Source organism: Misgurnus anguillicaudatus, chromosome 21 (genome assembly GCF_027580225.2).
Source record: "Misgurnus anguillicaudatus chromosome 21, ASM2758022v2, whole genome shotgun sequence".
NCBI lineage: Eukaryota > Metazoa > Chordata > Actinopteri > Cypriniformes > Cobitidae > Misgurnus > Misgurnus anguillicaudatus.
This window is the reverse complement of record NC_073357.2, coordinates 8,909,705-8,929,189: the sequence shown is the minus strand read 5'-3', so window position 1 is coordinate 8,929,189 and position 19,485 is coordinate 8,909,705. Positions and strand designations below refer to the sequence as shown.

At 37.0% G+C, this 19,485-nt stretch overlaps 1 protein-coding gene across 1 annotated transcript in view; it reads left to right on the top strand.

The window, feature by feature from the left end:
• The first annotated feature begins 7,035 nt into the window (after window positions 1–7,035).
• The window catches only part of minar1 (membrane integral NOTCH2 associated receptor 1), a 50,503-nt gene continuing 38,053 nt past the window's right edge, over window positions 7,036–19,485 (top strand). Inside the window, exons 1-2 of the mRNA XM_073859016.1 lie at window positions 7,036–7,397; window positions 8,163–10,441. Coding sequence (XP_073715117.1) covers window positions 8,201–10,441 — 2,241 coding nt within the window. The 5' untranslated portion in view covers window positions 7,036–7,397; window positions 8,163–8,200. The remainder of the gene's footprint in view (window positions 7,398–8,162; window positions 10,442–19,485) is intronic.

Sequence of the window (19,485 nt, the reverse complement as noted above, 5' to 3'; positions counted from 1 at the left end):
TTTTAAATAATTATTCATGAGATGTGTGTTCTTTTCCAATGAGAAGACATTTCTCTTAATTATTCATGACAAGGCATAGTGGCTTCCAACAGATGCTTCACACTGTAAGACTGTCAAGTAGTTGAGAGAGGCATTAATGGGTGGCTAGCATTTGTTGCAATGGAATTAAGATGAATCTAATAGTTTAAAGCAGTGTTGAATATTTACGATTTGCGATCGGAGCGGCCTCGACGTGCTTCCGAGTAGATTCAGATGCTTTTAACACACCACGCACCACAGGAAAACTTTACCTAGGATTGTCATAAGGGGGAAAATTGGCCCAAATTCAGCCTGATTATTCAGCCTGATTATCTGATTATCCAGCTTTAGCAATGCAAGATGTGAGGGACAAATATTGAGTAACTCTTAACACTGAACTATATAGTATTAAATATATTTGTGGTCTTTAAATAGATGTAACGTAAACAAGGGCATTTAATACTAAGATTAATATATCCCATTGCATTATGGGATTATGTGAGTATATGTAATGCTGGGCAGAACCTGGTAAGAAGGTTTATTCTGTAAAAGACTTAGGTTTCATCTTTAAGTTTAAGTAATTTAAATCATTTTCATTTGAAGTCTAAAATGTAAGGCCGCTAAAACAAGATAGCCACCTGCTGTTCCTGTTATTGTAAAGATCCAGTAGTCCTCAAATAAACAACCTTTTTGTCATGGATCATGTGGCACTTTGACGTGTTTCCCCTTGGAATTAGTTAACATCAATTGAACTTGTCCTCATTTAACACTACCACATTTAGTCAGCTGGAAAATTACTTGGAGAGTTTGCCAATAGTTTTAGTTGGCCAGTTTAGCACTGCCATTTCTTCCGTGCAAATAAAAGCAGTACTTGATGACAGCTTTCTGTTAATATATTCCTTAAAGGACATGTATTAGCAGACATAGCATGCTATGAGTGTGTGGCTCTCAACTAGATCTAATATAAGGGCCATTTAATCAAATCAGTGCCATTTGCATGTTGTAACTTGTCAAATTTGAAGTTCATTTTTTAATCTTTTTTCAACACTTAGTCTAATATCACTTATATTATACTATTCAAATGGATATTGGTATATCAGGATACCTGGGGACATGCCTGAAATGTTTTTATCTGAAATATTATGCTATCTGAAGGATTATATGTTTTATATTTAAAGGTAAAGTACAGAGATAGAGAGCTAAAGATATTAAAGTTATTGTTGATTGCTATGTAGGCTACAATATACTATACACTGACAAAAATGATTCATTCAATTTACTCAACTTTTTTAAGGTAAGTGGTTGCAATTAATTTATTTAAGCTACATTTAAACAACAACAAAAAATAGAAAAACAAAACAAAAAACTTTTGTTTAAATGTAGCTTAAATAAACTGATTGCAAGCACTTACCTTGAATTTTTTTTTAAATTTAATAAATAATTTTTTAGCCAATATGGCTAATTATATTAGGAGCAACTAATTACTAGAATTAAAGGTCACATTCTTTCTGATCCCATTTTTTTAAACCCTAGTTAGTTTGTAATGTTGCTATAATAGCATAAATAATACCTGTAAAATTATTTTAGGTTAAAGTTCACTGCCAGGCGATATATATATAACAGAATTCCCCTTTCAAAGACTACAGCAAATTTCCAGTTTGGACTACAGCCCTCTTCCTGCATTAATGACATCAGTAAAACAGTTTTTGACTAACCTCCATCCACAGGAATACGTCAGTCGCTAACGGCAAGCTAAGCCGCTATCGAATCATAACACATTAAACAAGCTACACAATCAGAACTTGATACATATTTCTGAAGGAGGGACTTCATAGAACAATGAAGACTTCAGCCCGTTTTAAGGACAGTAAAAACAGCGCTATACAGATAAGTAAATTGTGTGAAAAATAACACGTTTTTTTACACGTGAAACATGAACACATGTTATATGGCACACTGTAAACACAATCAAAGCTTCAAAAACACAGAAAGAATGGGACCTTTAATAAACCTAATGTAGAAACTAAGTCCCGAATGTGACATTTCCCACGTTTTTGTGTAACAAAAAGTGTATATTCAATCACATTAAATAGTATCACTTTTATATCTTAAAACGGCGCTGTCTCTATATGGACTTGTTTTATTTTTTAATGGGTAAAAAAATTTATTTGCAACAAAAATGCCTTGTGTATAAATTATAGTAATCAGGAAAAAGCAGTAGGTCTACATTTAATTTTAATTTTGACCAATACAAATTAGTACATTTTTATTTATTCATAAAACATCTTAAATTTATTAAGCACATTGCTTTAACGATATAAAATGATCAGGTGCCTTTAATTTAATAGTTCAGGAAATTACACTTAATTTATTTAGGTATATTTCAATCTTACAAACTACTCAAAAATAATGGGCCCTATTTTAACGATCTAAGTGCATTGTCTAAAGTGCACAGCGCAACGTCTAAATGGGTGTGTCCGAATCCACTTTTGCTAATTTAATGACCGGAAAAATGGTTTGTGCGCCGAGCGCATGGTCGAAAAGGATTGGTCCTATTTTTTAAATGAGTAATAGGAGTATTTTGTGTGTAACTTGCAATAAACCAGTGAGAGTCTCAGCTCTCATCCCCTTTAAAAGGCAGTTGCACTGGCGCTATGTCTAATCCATATCTAGATGACGGACTTTGTAAACTGATAAACTAAGCGGAGGAAGAAGATCCCCAGTTTAAGATTAATGTTAAATAATTGTGTTGTTTTTAACTCTTTTTTTTTAAAACCTTTAAAACCCGTTTTCTTTTAGTCATGGTAGTAAAAAAGCAGGATTTTAATTGCTTTAAATGTATGGCTATCCAATATCATCAAAAAATAATTTACAAGTATGTAAGAAACGGTTTGTACTCTAAAAATACTTTATTTGTAACAAACAGGAGATAAAAAATTTACAAACGGCTCTCCGCACGTTTCAGCACTTGGACAGCGTCACAAGTTTTTTTTAAGCATTACTTAAGATTCTCATTTCACCATATCCACAGGTACAAAGTCATCATATACAATAAATCCGTGAGGTAGCATTAAAAAAAACATTTCAAAATAGATGCATTTGTTTAAAGCAAGGCATTTATTTACTTACCAGGCTACATGTGAAGCAGCTCTTTGTGCCTTTTAACGTCTCATAATCGTCCCTCATTTATGTCCAAGAGACGCAATAATAATCTTTTACATTCAATCCTTTAATCTTTCATATTTAAAGGAGTTTTTGTGCTGCTGGGCATTCATGAATGTGATAAGCAAACCCACGTTGTCGTCCTGTTTATAAGCGCATATTACTAATGCACTCTTTAAATAACAAAAAACATATTGCGCCATTGACTTTAGACTAGGTTTTTGTTGATCAGTGGCGTAGTCTATTTTAGTTGCCTCAAAATAGCAACGCGCCAACAATACTCCTGAACACAGGGGGCGCAAATGCATTTGCTATTTAAACAACGTGGCGCTAAACGTGAAAATGATAATTGCGCAGGGTGGAAACTAGCAAAATACAATTGCATCGCGCATTGCGCTTCATTGTGCCGGGTGTAAGATAGAGCCCAATATGTGTAATATTGTTACCTTAATTATTGTTACCTTAATTTTGACCTTAATCTTAACCATTCTGTATGTTAGATCGCCATTTGATGTCCGGTGTAAAAATATGAAGCAAAACTACATTTATGAATGACTAATTCATTCTATTATTTGTTATTGAATCTTTAATATTTTAAAGAGCCCCAGGAAGCTCTTTAGGGAGATATGACCAAAACATTGAATATATATATTACCACTCATATTTTACAATGATGAAATGATGTCATACTGTAGCACATTTTCCCTGCTGTAAAATGTGACCCTTGCGAGCATTGCACTTCTTTAAGTCTTTTCACTGATTGGATTTTTGTGTGTTATTGCTGTCTGGACACTCCCACATTTGTGACTGTCAGCAAAAGGCAAGATCCTTTCCATAGCCACACTAGCCGAATGCTAACCAGCAGGTAGAGCAATGCTGCAAGAACGATAATACATTATTGATTTGTCAGGAGCTGATACTGATGCCGAGAGAGTCACATGCTGAGAGAGTCCCTCATAGTTCAAACAGGTGTAAACCAGCCATCAAATGAATCTAATAAAAACACTTAAGGCAGGGTAAGAACACATTAGATGATAAATCCAATAAATTATTATCCAGAAAAGTGTGTGATATGTATGACATCCTATGTTTTTGCATGCCATTTTAAAAGCACTGCTTTTGCATACAGTATTGGAATTTACCAGTCAATTAACCTTGTTAAGCTACTGTGACAAAAGAAGGTCAACACGCTAATGATTTAGAATTTGTATATACTGTATGGAAATTATACTCATTTATATAAGTTATGCAATTTTTTAATAAATGATCATAAAACATAATTATTATCTGGTTTATTTAAAAAACTGTATCCTGATTAAATATGCTACAATCTCATTGATTCATCTTACAGAGCATCTCAGTTTGCAAACCCTAGGCCTAGACTATTAAAGCACATTGTCCGGTAAGATTGCGATCATGTGGGTGCAGAAACCCAATCATATGTTTTATTTGGCTCACGGCTCATGGGAAATGCTTCTCAACATTACAAAGGCACCATCTAAAAATCACCTTGCAGATTGGTTTCCTAAAACATAAATAGGCCTATAACAAAATGGATGGTTTTGTGAAATGAGCATACATTTAAAGACTTAAATTAAATTAAATATTTTATAGCATTAAATATTAAGCAATTGTAATATAAGCCAGTGTATTTGCCCTTTTATTAAGCCAGGTTGGTTAATTTGGTGCCTTTAAATGAAGACATTAAAGGCATTTTCACCTTCTTTTTTAATTTAAATGATTCACAGACGTTTTAGTGACTTCCAGTGTATTAAACTCCTATATGTTTTATCAATTTGTGTTTTTTACTCAGATAAATGAACTATGGAGGTCCAGTTTGTTCCTAGGGGAACAAAACATTTAGCTGTACCTTTAAAGGTACAAAAAAGGTCCTTACGGTACAATTATTTGCCCAAAACAAGTCATAAAGGTCCAAATGTACAAAACGATACCAAAGGGTATACCCCAGTGATGACAGGTTATACTTTAAAAGGTACAGTTTTGTGTTTTTTTCCCTGATGGTGTACCGTATATGAAACTAATGACCTTTTCATTGCAAGCATCACCAGTTAAGGTTCAGAGTGCAATGCGGCCCCTACACAAATAGGATTTAGTTTCTCTTTTCCCATCTTGTCCTCGAACCCAAGGACACAGAGATTAACAGATCCAGGTCCTGCTGCCATGAAGCTCATCACACCACTGATCTACTGGGCTCCCATTATTGTAATGCTCAGCCGATGTCTGCCCAGCAACAACCGCCAGCTTACCTTTATTTTCTAAATGTTTAAATTATCATTACATTTTATAGTATACCTGTAGTACTTAACATTATTTAATATATAGTAGATTCTCTATAGGATCAACAATATGTTTTTTCTCACTAGGACTTTTTTCCCCAAAGAGTTTTTCTCCCATTATTTCAACTCTTTGGGAGTCAGCTGACATTAGCTTAAGTTAGACCTTTCTTCTACGTTACATTATTACTCCAGTCACTAACAGTTTAATTTTTAGCCACTGTACTTTGCTACTTTTGTTGTCCTCTGATTTTTCTTTTCTTTTTATTAATGTAAATCTGCTTGGAACTATTGTGAAATGCGCTATATAAATAAAACTGAAATGAAAAAAAAATTCATTGACCTTGCATTCATTATTTCCTTTTGTATGTTTATATTTTTCATTATTAATTAGGAAGAAATCTGAAATGTTCAAGTTTTTCTTTGCATTTTATTCAGTATCTTCTCATTCAGTCTCATAGGAAGAGCGATTGTGAATGCCCATGTGTCTATTTGTATTGTATTGACCTTGCGTTCATTATTTCCTTTTGTACCTTTAATCAAAGTCCAATTAATTTATATTTCTAATTATTAATTTGACTCACAATGTCATCAAGTTGTAGTGAGACTACAAAAGTTTGGGTTTGTAGTACATTTGCTAAATTATGTTCAAATGTTGCCTTATTTTGAGCATTTTTGTTTGAAAATCTATTCGTAATTTTAAAGTTATATATTTATAATACTATGAGTTGTATATTTAGGTGTATTAGAATTGTTTTGGAGGAATATAAAAAGTAAAAACATTTTTTCAAAATGTTAAAAAATCAGCAGAATAAAGTTAATTAAAGTTATTCTTACAGTATATACAGTCAAACCAAAATTTTTCAGATAATTAAATATAGCCGATAGCAAAATAAATTAAATTGTGACATTATAAAATTCTTCATACAGTGAACTACTAGCTAAAATTATTCAGACACGTTGACCTGGCCATGTTTTGCTTAAGTGTTTTTCTTTATTTGCTAATGCGACCTTTTTACACCAGAGACTGAACAAAATAAAGCATTGCTTAACTGGGTGACCTAAATTTGTATTATCTAATTGTGTACTTACATTTAACAGCTGACAGCTATCTATTGTAACTCATTTTGAGACAGTTTAACAGAAGGTGGGCAATTAACACCAGTAAAATGTCAAATAGTTTATAGTTTAAATATAGTTTTTTTACCATTATTTGAACAGCGAATAAACTGTAATAAAGTGAGAAATGTTGAAGGTGTCTGAATACATTTGGTTTGACTGTACATATTAAACAAATAATCTTTAAATGATTGCATGTTTTACATAAAAACTAAACCAATAAAAAAATCCGAATAACAATGATCAAGAAATAGAGACGAGTGTTAGATGCGCACTTTGAGCTTTGCTTAGGAGTTTTCCCGCATCCCTGAGCCTAACGCGTCATTCTGCGCATTAATAACTCCAAAAACATATAGCGCGCATAATGCGATTTCACTTCGGATCGTCCATTCCTCATCCTGTCTCCAATCGATCCAGGTTGCTGTTAAGGTGAAATTACGTCATTCTAGGTGGAAACAAAGACGAGTTGAGCATGTGTATGTGTGTGAGTGTGTGTGTGTAAGAGAGAGCGCGAGAGAGAGAGAGAGAGAGAGAGAGAGAGAGAGAGATTATCCTGCTCACCACACTCTCCCCAGCAATCCGGATGAGATGTAGATGAAGAGAGAGGCCATTCCACAGCAATCCCAACTGGGAGGAGAATACATCGCGCGCGAAAGGATATACATGATGCTAATGATGTGCCACGCAACTGTGAAGGAATCTCTGTGGATTAACGCGGCACTTTACAGCGCGTTTTTTGTAGTTAAACGATCTCCTTCCAGTTTTTCAGTCTCGTTCCAGAGGACAGCAGATGGGACCGAATAGGTGTGTGTATCTGGATATATGTTTATATTTTTCATTATTAATTAGGAAGAAATCTGAAATGTTCAAGTTTTTCTTTGCATTTGAATTCTTATATTTAGTTAAGTTATTCAGTATCTTCTCATTCAGTCTCATGGGAAGAGCGATTGTGATTGTGAATGCCCATGTGTCTATTTGTATTTACGCATCAAATCCTTCAAAGAGACGCGGTTTTATCCCGGCATAATCGCAATTCAAATATATTTTTCGTGCTGTGCAACTTAAGCTGCACAATTGCATCTGTAAAAAAACTGTTAATTCAGAAATTCTTTAAAATTAGCATTTTCTTCGGTATGACAGCCTCTGTTAATTAAAAATATTAAATCTGTTATTTTGTTATCTTCTTTGTTTAATTTACGGTTTCTTCCTGTTTTCAAGGACATCAAATATTTAACGTTTAAATTAATTTTTGCTACAGTTACACTACAAAAACAGTATTTATTTGTGTTTGTGTTTTCTAATGTTGCTAGAAAGAGTTGCACAAAATATTTGAAAAATAAATAGCACACTGAAAATTAGAAAATGAAATATGCAGCTGAAAAAAGGCTGTGCCATATAATTGAAAATATGTACCGTATATCATTAAGCTATATGGTTCTGTAAAGAATTAACTAAATTTCTGCCCTCATTGTCTATGGTTTATGATTCTGCATGTCCATTTTTTTTTTCAGAAAACTTGTACATTTTGGCTGCTTTTTTCACCACTAATCATTCATCTGTCTCCTGCAGGCTGTCATTTTTTGACAAAGTTAACAACCAAAACAGCAATGGATGCCATGCCAGAGTATTCCCTCTTCCTCGTGAGGATTTTGGAGGAATTGGATACCAAGTACAATACTGTTTCATATCAAGATCTTTGTAAATCCCTGTGTGCCAGATTTGACCTGGTCCATTTGGCTAAGCTGCGGAGTTTGCTATTCTACACAGCATGCTTGGATCCAGCTTTTCCAGCAACCTTATTCAAAGACAAAATGAGGTGCTCTGTAGAGGACCAGCAGTCCAAGAAGCTGATGGTGGCGGCAGACATTGTCACCATGTTTAACTTAATCCAAATGAACGGAGGTATGGCCAAAGACAAGCTGCCGGTGGGTCAAAGACCTAAATTTCACAAGAACCAGTCTTTCGAGTCCTGTCGATCTGACAGCGACGTATATAAATTTAGCGACAACGACAGGGCGTACAATCTCTTGGACACCAGGGGTCATCATGTGTCTCGGAATTCACCCCGCCCTAAGTCCGACTGTAACAACTGCCAGCGGTTCGTTCCAGCCTCAGACCCCAACTTCCTCTTGGGAGTCACCAAGGATCTAAAATGTAGGGCAGCATCACTGGATAAGCTACAGCATCTGCCTCAGTACTCCAATGTCAGTCCTCCATGTGAGATGCAGAGTACTTACTTTCCCATGGACATTGACAGTGAGTCCACAACGGACCAGGACTCTCTGCGTGTTAATTCGGGGATGAAGGATGCTTTCGTGTCCAGAGGAGAGCCATTTACTGTGCACTCGTGTGTTCAAAAGCGGAATATTTTCAAAGAGGATTTTCACAACCTTGTTGCCTTTTCACCCAATGTGATCACCACAGAGTGCAGAGGAAAATCCAAAGTGGGAGGAGATTACCATCGAAGGGAGCTGAACAAGCCTCCCACCTTCTTTAATCACAGTTTTGAGCTGCCATACAGCAACCCTTACTTTGAACCCGTCAACTCACCCATTCAGAACAAAGGGCGTGTGAAGCACGAGAGTTTGGATGACTTGCAGGCATCCACTTATTTTGGACCTACAACAGTCTCTGAGTGTGTGAGCAACAGGAGGACTTCTAGCAAGCATGGCAAACAGCCAGCCTGGCCTGTAAAGAGCTTGAGCCTTAATACTGAAGAAGCTCCTGACTTTGAGAGGTCCTTCTTGAACGACAAAGTGGCAAAGGACAATCAGCGCCTTAACATTGGCGTCATGAACAACGATCAACAGTTTCAGTGTGCAAAAGAAAAACCCACTGCCTCTCCCTCAGGTTTCTCCAAGAAGTCCAATGGAATCAAAACAAAAGAAATGACTTCGGTGGCTTGTGGTCCCAGTGTTGAGAAAAGAGAGGTTGGGAAAAGGTATAAGGACAAGAACATCAACTGCCCATTGTTTCAGCCAGATAATGTGGACAATGGTATGAGTGTAGGCACACAGACCGAAAAACCTGAACACAGGAAAGTGAAAGATTTCACCAGTCACACCAAATATGGAGAGAGGCCCCCCTTCAAACACTCAGATGAAGATTCTGAGATTGTCAGTGATGATATTAGCGACATCTTCCGCTTTCTGGATGACATGAGTGTGTGTGACTCTATTGGCGTTGTGCAGTCATCATGCTACAACAGCAATGGCTCACTGTCTCAGGTCACAAAATCAGATGGTGACAGCTCACCTGAACATAACACTATCAAGCTGGGCAAAACTGGCATCAAGCTCGACCACCTCTTTCAGACACTGGAAAACTCAGACGATGAACTCAAAGAGAGTGTTTTCAAGCTGGTCCTCAAGATTGGTGAGATTGAAAAGAAACTCGAGTCTCTTTCGGGGGTGCGGGGTGAGATTTCGCAGGTGCTCTCAAAGCTTAACAAGCTGGATGAGAAGATTCAAGAACCGGAGCCTAATGGGAAAACAACCGATAACGGCATTGTGGAGCAGATTAAGACTGATGTGAACCTCTCTCCTCACGTATTCCAGTGTCACACCACAGGACACAATATGAAGGTAGAAAAAAGTCCAGAATGGCGTTGCTCAGAGGCCGACGAAAGCGAAAGTCTAAGGGTAAAAGCATTAAGGAAAAGCATGTTCACACGCAGGTCATCCAGATCGTTGACTGAGGAAAACAGTGCTACCGAGTCCAAAATAGCTAGCATTACTAACTCACCTCGGGATTGGAGGACTGTTTCTTATTCCAGCCATGCAGGGGAAGAAGGAAAAGAAAGAGAGCGACATAGTGAAGGGAAAGACAGACACAGGAAATCAAGAGAGGTAACCGCATCTGTACTTGTTTGGTCTTGCTGTGTTTTATTTGTAAGCATTTCTTGTTTCATTTGGCTAATCAGTTGTGAATACAGGGGTCTTTGGACTGAATTATGGACTCATGGGATTGTCTTTAACTACACACGTGTGATCAGACATTATTTAAAATTTAAAACTTTTACTGTAGATGGGGGGATATTGTTAGCTTGAAAACTCCTGAAACTCTAGAGATTGTGAGACACGTTGTGTATAATAAGCTATAAGAGCTTTTTGAAATCTACATACATGCTCTGTTAAAAACACATCTCTAACAGTACAGCCCCCGGTGGTACGATTATTATGGGTGGAAGAATACATCGATATGCATCGATGCCACACATAAAAAATCCATTTGAGGTACCTTTATTTTGACACTCTCCACGTCCTAATTCCTTGACATAGCGTCCATCTACACATTACCGCCAAAGCACACATTTTTGTTATTTTCATCTGCTAGCATCAGCAAGTGAATGCAATGCAGCAACAAAGCGATTGTAGCAGCGAAAACACAGCGAAAGAGACAGAAGACGAGCGTGTGTTTAGCACTGTGGGTGATATTGTCCATGTCTCTCACACATGTTGATCAGTTGATTTTTTTTCAAATGCTTAAGTTTAACAGCTTTATTTTTTCTTTTATTTTTCAATTCAATTACATTTTTCTAAAAATGCCATCTTATGCTTGATTTTATGTGACATTTTATGTGACATTATGTTCATGTTATATATTTTGGTTGCGTTTGTAAGTAAAAATGTAACTGGCACATAATATTAAAATATCGATAAATTAATCGAATATGATTGAATCGTAATCACATTGAAGAAGCGTTTAATGTATGGCCCAAAATTGAATAGCTGGTGGAGAAAATCAATATTGTATTGCATCGTAATGAACTGTCCGATTTACACCCCTAGAAATTATCACACAATACATTAATTCTATCCTACATTTTAGTCCAGACAGGGGCACAGAATGAGCACAGGGCACAGCGGAGAGTCAGACAAATAAATTCAAATTAATCCCACCAGAGACACAGGGATTTCATTGTAAATTGGTCCTCTAGAGTATTTATGGGCTCTCAAGTTAATTTTTTCAGTGCTCGTCAGCATTGAAAGACATGAATGCATACCGACTCAATGATTTAATGAAACATGGAAGGACTCAAGGTCTCTGAAAAGCAAGTAAAAAGTGATTTATTTTGTAAATACATTTCTAAAAAATAATACTGACATGAAAGAAAGTCATAACCAATGTTTTAGTAAGCAAACTAGAAAGTGTTAATTGTGTGAGTAAAGTGACTTCCGACTCCTATTTCTACAAGGTATTTAGACATCTCCATTCTATTCTATTTGTTCTGATGTATTGTTGTCTTTTCGTTTTTTGACCAATTTTTATTGTTTTTGTTCACTTTTATTTTCTGCTGTTTAATTCTATTTTATTCTGCTCTATTTTTTTCTAACAAACTTGTCTGCTTGGCTTATTGCCCTGGGCAAGGTTGCCAGTTCCTGTATCATCCCCTCTGATGTTATTAGGGAATTGACGAGTGCCCAGTTCCTGTGTCTCTAGGGCGATTCAAGCTGTAGTTAATTTTAGTGAATGGCAACACAGGGAATTGACAGTTAATCAAACGCTATTCACACAAATGAAAAATCCCAAAACATGTAGAACCTGGTCTGTGTTTCTGCCTCTTCTGAGATTTTGTTGTAATTTGAGTTCAGATGCAAAAGGAAAAAAAATATCAGCGTCTTAGGTTCAGTAATTTCACTTTAATGGAAAAGGTTATTAGTCAGTGATTGACGTTTGTGAAAATAAGGCATTTCACTTTAGTCATTTTCTTTGTATTTAACAAATTTGAGTGTTTTTCGCTGTAAAACTCTAAGTGCATACAAGCTTTTTTGGCATTGTAAACAGTAAACGGTTGCAAAATCACTTAAGATGCAAGTAGGAACATTGCAAATAATGACAGTATGTAAAACTAAAAAAACTGAATCACACATTAGAAGGAGCTGTGATGCATGTGACTGCCATATACATGGACCTGGGTTGTATTAAGGTCCAAGTACTCACAAGGGATAGAGTCTGAATGTGATTCATGATCATTTCACAGGCTGTGGTTCATCCATTCTGCCAACAAAGCTGTATTTCTGAATGGCCTGATCAAGGGATTAAGCGAATTTAAAGCAAATGTATTTGATGAACATGTAATAATTGCCGAGAGCATTCGGTCAATATCATTATCTAATATTTGACAGAGGTGACGTTTAGCGGCTTTTGCATCTGAGCTCCTCAAATATTATTACAGAGGTGTAAATTATTTACTGTGGAATACATGACCTGACTACATAAGTCACACCACTGACAGTAATTTCTAAAGGTCAGGTTAAGTAGAAATGTCTCCATAAAGGAGAAGTGTGACATTTCTGCATTACTAGCTTCATCAAGTCAAATTGCGCAAATAATACGTTTCCTCAACAAATAATACTGCCCTATACTCACACAATTGTTTGAGGTAATGTTGCTACTCTACATCATGCTAACAATAAGAACAATGATTTGTAACTTGAACAATATTTGAATGAACCAATATTTGAATGAACCAATTCATGCATATTAATCTAGGATAGGAGAAAGTATTCAACGCACATCTCTGTTGAAGTAACAGCTGCCGTTTCACTTGTTTTGCTGTGTACAAGGTTGATACGTAACCATTTAAAGGCTTTCCTGTTTATCAAAGCTGTCAATGGGGTTCTAACTAAGCAAACAACTCAATTTCTAGACATCTGTTCATCTGGTAAATGTGTTTCTGGGTTAATGCATGTCTTTTAGTATGCATCCTGATGCTCTGTATCTGTGTCATACTGTCTCTGATTCACAGGAAAATGTTACTCCTTTAAGTGTGATTTCAATTTTAGAGATCACTGTCGAGGAAGCACACAGATCTGAACTGTTAATGGGTCAGAAAACCTCTGAGACCAGTCATTTCCCAACAGGCTCTTAGCATAACATTTTTGCTTTCGCACGAAGTACCCTTGATAAAGGGTAATGAAAACTTTTCCTTGAAACTCTGATAAAACTGCCAGCCTGCCAAGTGATAAGCTGAAAAACGCTTGTTTATTTACAGGCAGTACATTATTAGTCACTTCATTTGAAGGTTACCACTTGTAAGAATTAAATAAGACTACATAAGTGTACATATTCAACTTAAAGGTGCTGTAGAATGTAAAACTGTATTTAAGCAGGCATAGATGAATAATAAGAGTTCTGTACATAGTAATGACATATCATGAGCCTTAAACACTATTGTTTCCCCCTTATGTAAACTTCAGACTTAAATGCATCAGTTCTTAGAAAAACATGGTCTGGACTTAAGTTTCTCACATTAGACATTGGGCAAAATGGCCTCGGACTAAAAATATCAGGTGAAATGGACTGTTTTTCTGAGAACTGATGCTTTTAAGTCTGAGGTTTGTAATGCCGTTTTATCTGATGCTGAGTACTGATGCTGAAATATGAGGATGTCCTAAAATGTACACCAATCTCAACATAACACTGACTGTGACGTTACAGTCAAGATGTACGCCCCAACATTAAATTAATTACAATCAGGGTTCCCAAAAATGAAAGTTTTGAATCTGGGGGAAATAATTTAAGGCCCTGGGAAGTTTTTGAAAATAAACATACATAGATACAGGTCATTGAAAGTGCTTGAATCTATTTTATGCAATAAGTTTTCTGGAAAAAAATCCATATTATTCCTTGTGTAGTGTAGGATAATATCCTAAAATTTCTAGCCTTTTAAGCACACGTGCTGAGAAAGGGAACGACACACTGCGTCTCCCTTGCCATACTTCCTGCGTCTCTGTAACGCCGTCTTCGGCAATATTTCAGATAGCGATATACTTCCTGGCTCCCGAGTCACCCTGTCTTTGTCGTAAAGCCTCACCATTGGTTGAATTTGTTATACACATTCAGACGCACTTACCCCTGGAAGCGTCACCGCAGTGACGCAGCGCGAGTTCCCTCGATAGGGAACTGTAACAATGTATCTTTAAAGGTAACACAATGTAACCTTGCTTTCCCTTGAAATGTGTCCCCACATTAGTCCTTGAATTTGAGGGTATTGGACCTGGTATTGGAAAGTCCTTGAAAGGCCCTTGAATTTGAAGTTAACTAAGGTGTGGGAACCCTGTACAATGTTGTTACAGTGCTTAAAACAAAGTTGTGACTGCTGAGTTAGCGCCATAAGCTACTTAATTCTATATGCTAGCGTTTAAACTACAGTTCTACGATTGACGTTGCAATTAAGTTTTGCTGGTCCATACTGAAAAAACCCCCCACAAACTTACCACTCAGACATTAACCACCTCCAAACAATTGACTTTCTTATTCTGTATCTTTGTCTAATACAGGCTCAAATATAAGTCTGTTTACACACACACACACACACACACACACACACAGAGCTACTAAAAGGAGCTGCTCTGTAAAACAGCCAATCAGAGCACAGCTCAACAATATTATTCATGACTATTTTAAATAAGGTCATAATAGTTGTTCTTAATAAAAACATGAAAGATCAGAATTTCTGTGTTATTATTTTTAGACACATTAAGTTTGTCAATACCCTTGACATTTTTTGACAAATTTATTCAGAAAACTATGAAATTCCAAAAGGTTCACATAATTTTTCTTACAGAAAAAGAAATTTCTTACATGTAACAAAACTGTATACATTTCTATGAAATGTAATAGTCAATTTATTTCCACATGTTATTATAAACAACGCATGGAAATTAAATTAAGGGCTGCTAAAATTTAATTGGGCTGCCATTAGCTAATTTTAAACAGGTTATACGCTCTTAAAATGTTTGTAACCCAGTGATGGGTCAAAGATGGACAAACAAAACCCAATCTCTCATATACATATAGAAATATCATATAGACATGCAAAAGTTTTCTATGATGAACAGATGTGTAGACAGGTGTTTAAAACACTTGCTGTGCATTTGTTGAATTCCCCACATCCTTTGCACACTCTCTGTGTAAGCCATATGTTTAAACATTACTGCTTTATTAGCCGCAGGTAGTGTCTGCATTTTCCCCCTACAGTTTAGTAGTTCTTTTGAAGTTTTCTAATACAGTGATGAAGACAGAATGCTGTTGTCTGAGTGAACAGCAAAAATGTGTAGGGGTGAGCGGGGCACAAACTAACTCAGGGTTAATTGTAGTCTCAGCCTCAGACGTCACGCCCACAGAATGTTGGCTTAACGTCTGATGTTTTTCGTACACTTTTCTGGAAACCCTGTGGCAATGTCGAAGTTGTCTTTGATTGGTTGAAATAAACCAGATTTCCAGCAGACGCGAGTGTCACGATTAGTTTCGGTCCCTGGAAAACAAAGCTCTGATGTTCCGTTGAGGAAGAGAATCAGTCGTGTTCACATGGATAGTAAAGACCAGTTATCATCATCAGCTAAACATTGGATTCTCAAAAATGTGCAAAGTTTGCGGCATAGACTCTCTAAAAGATTTCCAAGAGTTTTGCTTGAGGCAGTTAATGGAGTCAAAACGTTTGGTTCTCCTGAATCGCTTAGGTGTTAAAAAGTGAAGAGATATGCTTCAAATGTTTAACGGGAGCGTCTCATTGGTGTGGCTGTTGATAAAGTGCACAATGTTGTTCTATGGTGAGTAATGTTGTTTATTTAGATGCTATTCAGTTGGCTTGTCATTTCAATATCTGACTTGTTGCCATCCGGCTCGTTATTGTGACCCCAGATTTCCACCGACTGCGGAGCGGCTGCAGATCGGCTCCGCTGCGTTACGGCTCCGCACTCGGCCGTCCGTCAATACCCACCGGATCCGTATTTGTTGCAGAGCGGCTGCGTGCTGAAGTGACGAGGACCAGTGAGTTCTCGCAAATTCACATGAAGATCACGTGATATCTAGTTCTGTCTCCGCCCATTATGACGTTGAATTATGACGTTATTACAAACCAGCCCAGATCCCAACACGAGATCTTGCGAATTCAGGTATGATCACGCGATAAAGTCATGGCTCCGCCCTGCGGAGCTGTCCGGCATCCGTCAAAAATAGAAGCTCGGCGTATTTGTGAAGGAGAGCTGCGGATGGCCGGAGCTGTGACGGATTCGGAACGCAGTCAGTGGAAATACACACATTGACTTGAATGGAAACCGATTGACTCCGCCGCCGCTCCGCAACGGATCCGCAGCCGCTCCGCAGTCGGTGGAAATTGAGGGTCAGGAGTCCGAAACGCGACGCTAGACGAAACAAACTTTGATTGGTTGTTTGACATGTTGGTCAAACAGCTCGAAATATGCAGAGTTTGAATATGCAGTACTTTCTAGAATGAGGTGACCTTTAGTATGTTATAGTACAATTTAAATTCTGGTACTGATATTAGGACTGAAATTTCTGAGCTACCATACAAGGCAAGAGAAATGTTAGGGGTTAAGAAGGTCAAAGTTTGGTTAAATGGTGTACTCCAATTATTGCTGCTATACTATACTACATCTTTCTCTGGTCATTCTGCTGAAAATAAAAAAAGATTACATCCAACATATTGAGACTGTACAGTTTTGTGGTGCTATTATGTGCAGTGAATCAAGCATCGTCCTGACATAATTTTCCTGCTGCTTCAGAGTAATCAGTCACCTGTCATTTACGGCTGAGGAGATTGGCTAAAAAAGTTGAGATGGTGACTGCAATTGAGATAAATAGGAGAGACAGCTGAGAGAATAAATAGAGTACGGCTCTGATATGTGTCTGGATTGTTTTGGTAGATGTCATGAATGAGCTGAGCCATTGCCTGATTGAAAACCTGAGCTGACGACCCTAAACTGATGCAATACTCACTATAAATTTCATGAAGATAATGGTCTTTCCTCGTGTGTGCTTCATATACCGCGGTTCATTTTCCGAGGCTGTGTGTGTGTTTGATTAGTTATTTCCAGGCTGGCAGTAGGGGGGTGTATCAACATTATACTCCCTGCCATCATCCCTCACTCCTGTGGCTTTTTTCATTTTCACCTGAGCTCAGGCCAGCCAGACCAACACCTTTATTTAAACGTAAGCAGTGAGAGAAGAACAAGTGTTGTTTCTGCACAGAGGGTTGGATCGAGAAAAAAACATGAAATATGGCATACAATTCAATCTTGCAATTATTCTGTGGATTATTATTTATATTATTAGAGTGCCACCTAGTGATAAAAGCAAGTGTGTGCATGGGATTTTAGAGCATCATACTATGTTTTGGGTCTCTGTAATTTATGGCCTGCTGTTTTAAGAAAATCAGGACAAATGCAATATGGCATTGCTCTTAATAGCACTTAGCTCAGAAAAATTACAACCGGTTCATAATAATAAAATCATTGAAAATCTAGGCTGCAGCACTTTGGTGGCCCTCAGGGAAGGAGTACGCTCTCGACGTAACATATTACAAACAAACATTATTCTTTTTAATCGACAAAAGAAGGATGCGCATTTTCTGCATGGCAAACAAGACCTAAATCACTCCTGCAAGCACAACACTAAAATTACAGCCTCATCGTGTTTATAGGTAGTTGGACACATGCAGCGCCAGCACAGTTTTTTTTTAAGTCCTGCGACTTATAGCTGATGCAGTCAAATTAAAACCTGCGTTCAGTGTCCCTACTGGACTTCTCTGATGATGATCGTACTTGAGTGTAATTGAAGAAATTTTGCTGCAGTGTTGTGGGTGCTGGATAGGGTTTCATATGAGATTGCTGAGGTGTTTCTAAATCTACACCCATGTTTCTAAAATATTCTAGCCCCTAAATACGGTATGGCTCCGGTCCCGTCTTCAAACTAAGGCCTGGGACATACGGCACGATTTTTGAATCTTAAATATGCAGTAGAATGTAAAATTGTATTAGGCATTGATGAATAAACGAGTTCTGTACATGGTAATGACATATCGTGAGCTTCAAATAAGATTGTTTCCTCCTTCTAATGTAAACCTTGTCCATGCAAAAGAACGCTAGAAAACAGGCCAATCTTTACATAACACCAACTGTGACTTTACAGTCGAGATAAATTACAATGTTTCAATGCTAAAAACAAAGTTGTGACTGCTGAGTTAGCACTATATGCTAGTTAATGATATATGCTAGCGTTAGGCTAAGGTTTTACTTTTGTAGTTACAGTTACATTTTGCAGGTCCATACTAAAAAGTAACTCAACACAAACTTACCACTCAGAAACGTCCATTAACAATTTCCAAACAATAGATTTTCCCTTAAATTCCATATCTTTGTGTGAAACGGGCTCAACCATAAGGTCTGTTTGCAAACACACAGAGCTACTGAAGTAGCTGCTCTGTGAAACAGCCAATCAAAGCAGAGCTCAATATTATTATTCATGACCCTTTCAAATGAGGCAATAAAGGACCATTTCATTCTAAAGGCAAAACCTAGGTTTGTAAATTGACATGTATAACCGTCTCTGGATAATTTTTGCATGTATTAAAAACAAAACCCTTCAATGTAGATATCAGAGAACAATTTAACATATTATTTATGCATTCTTTGGCACCTCTAAACAATTTTAAATCCATGTGTGACCACAGAGATCTTACAGAAATGCATCAAAGTTGTCTTGAGCAAAACAATGTTGTGGTAGTTCTTGCATGACACAATTTAAAAGTACTTATAATGTTGCCATAGTTGTACTTCTGTTGCCAAAGTCGATATTCTTTCTCAGTACTCCTCTTTCATGTTTGTGGGTGTCTTGTTTCAGCTATAAAAGCATGCAACATGGACTGTAGTCCAAACCGGCCATTCTCTGTAATACATGAAAAGCGAATTCTGTTAATGAAAATATATTGTTTGGCATTGACATTTATAATTTTGCAGGCATTATTTATGCTCTTACAGCTACCTTACACACCAGCTAAAATGGGATCATAAAGAATGGCTGCTTTAAGCTCAAATTGTGCTAAAAAGCACCCTTTCAATGTAATTTCAGCTACTGTGCATGCACA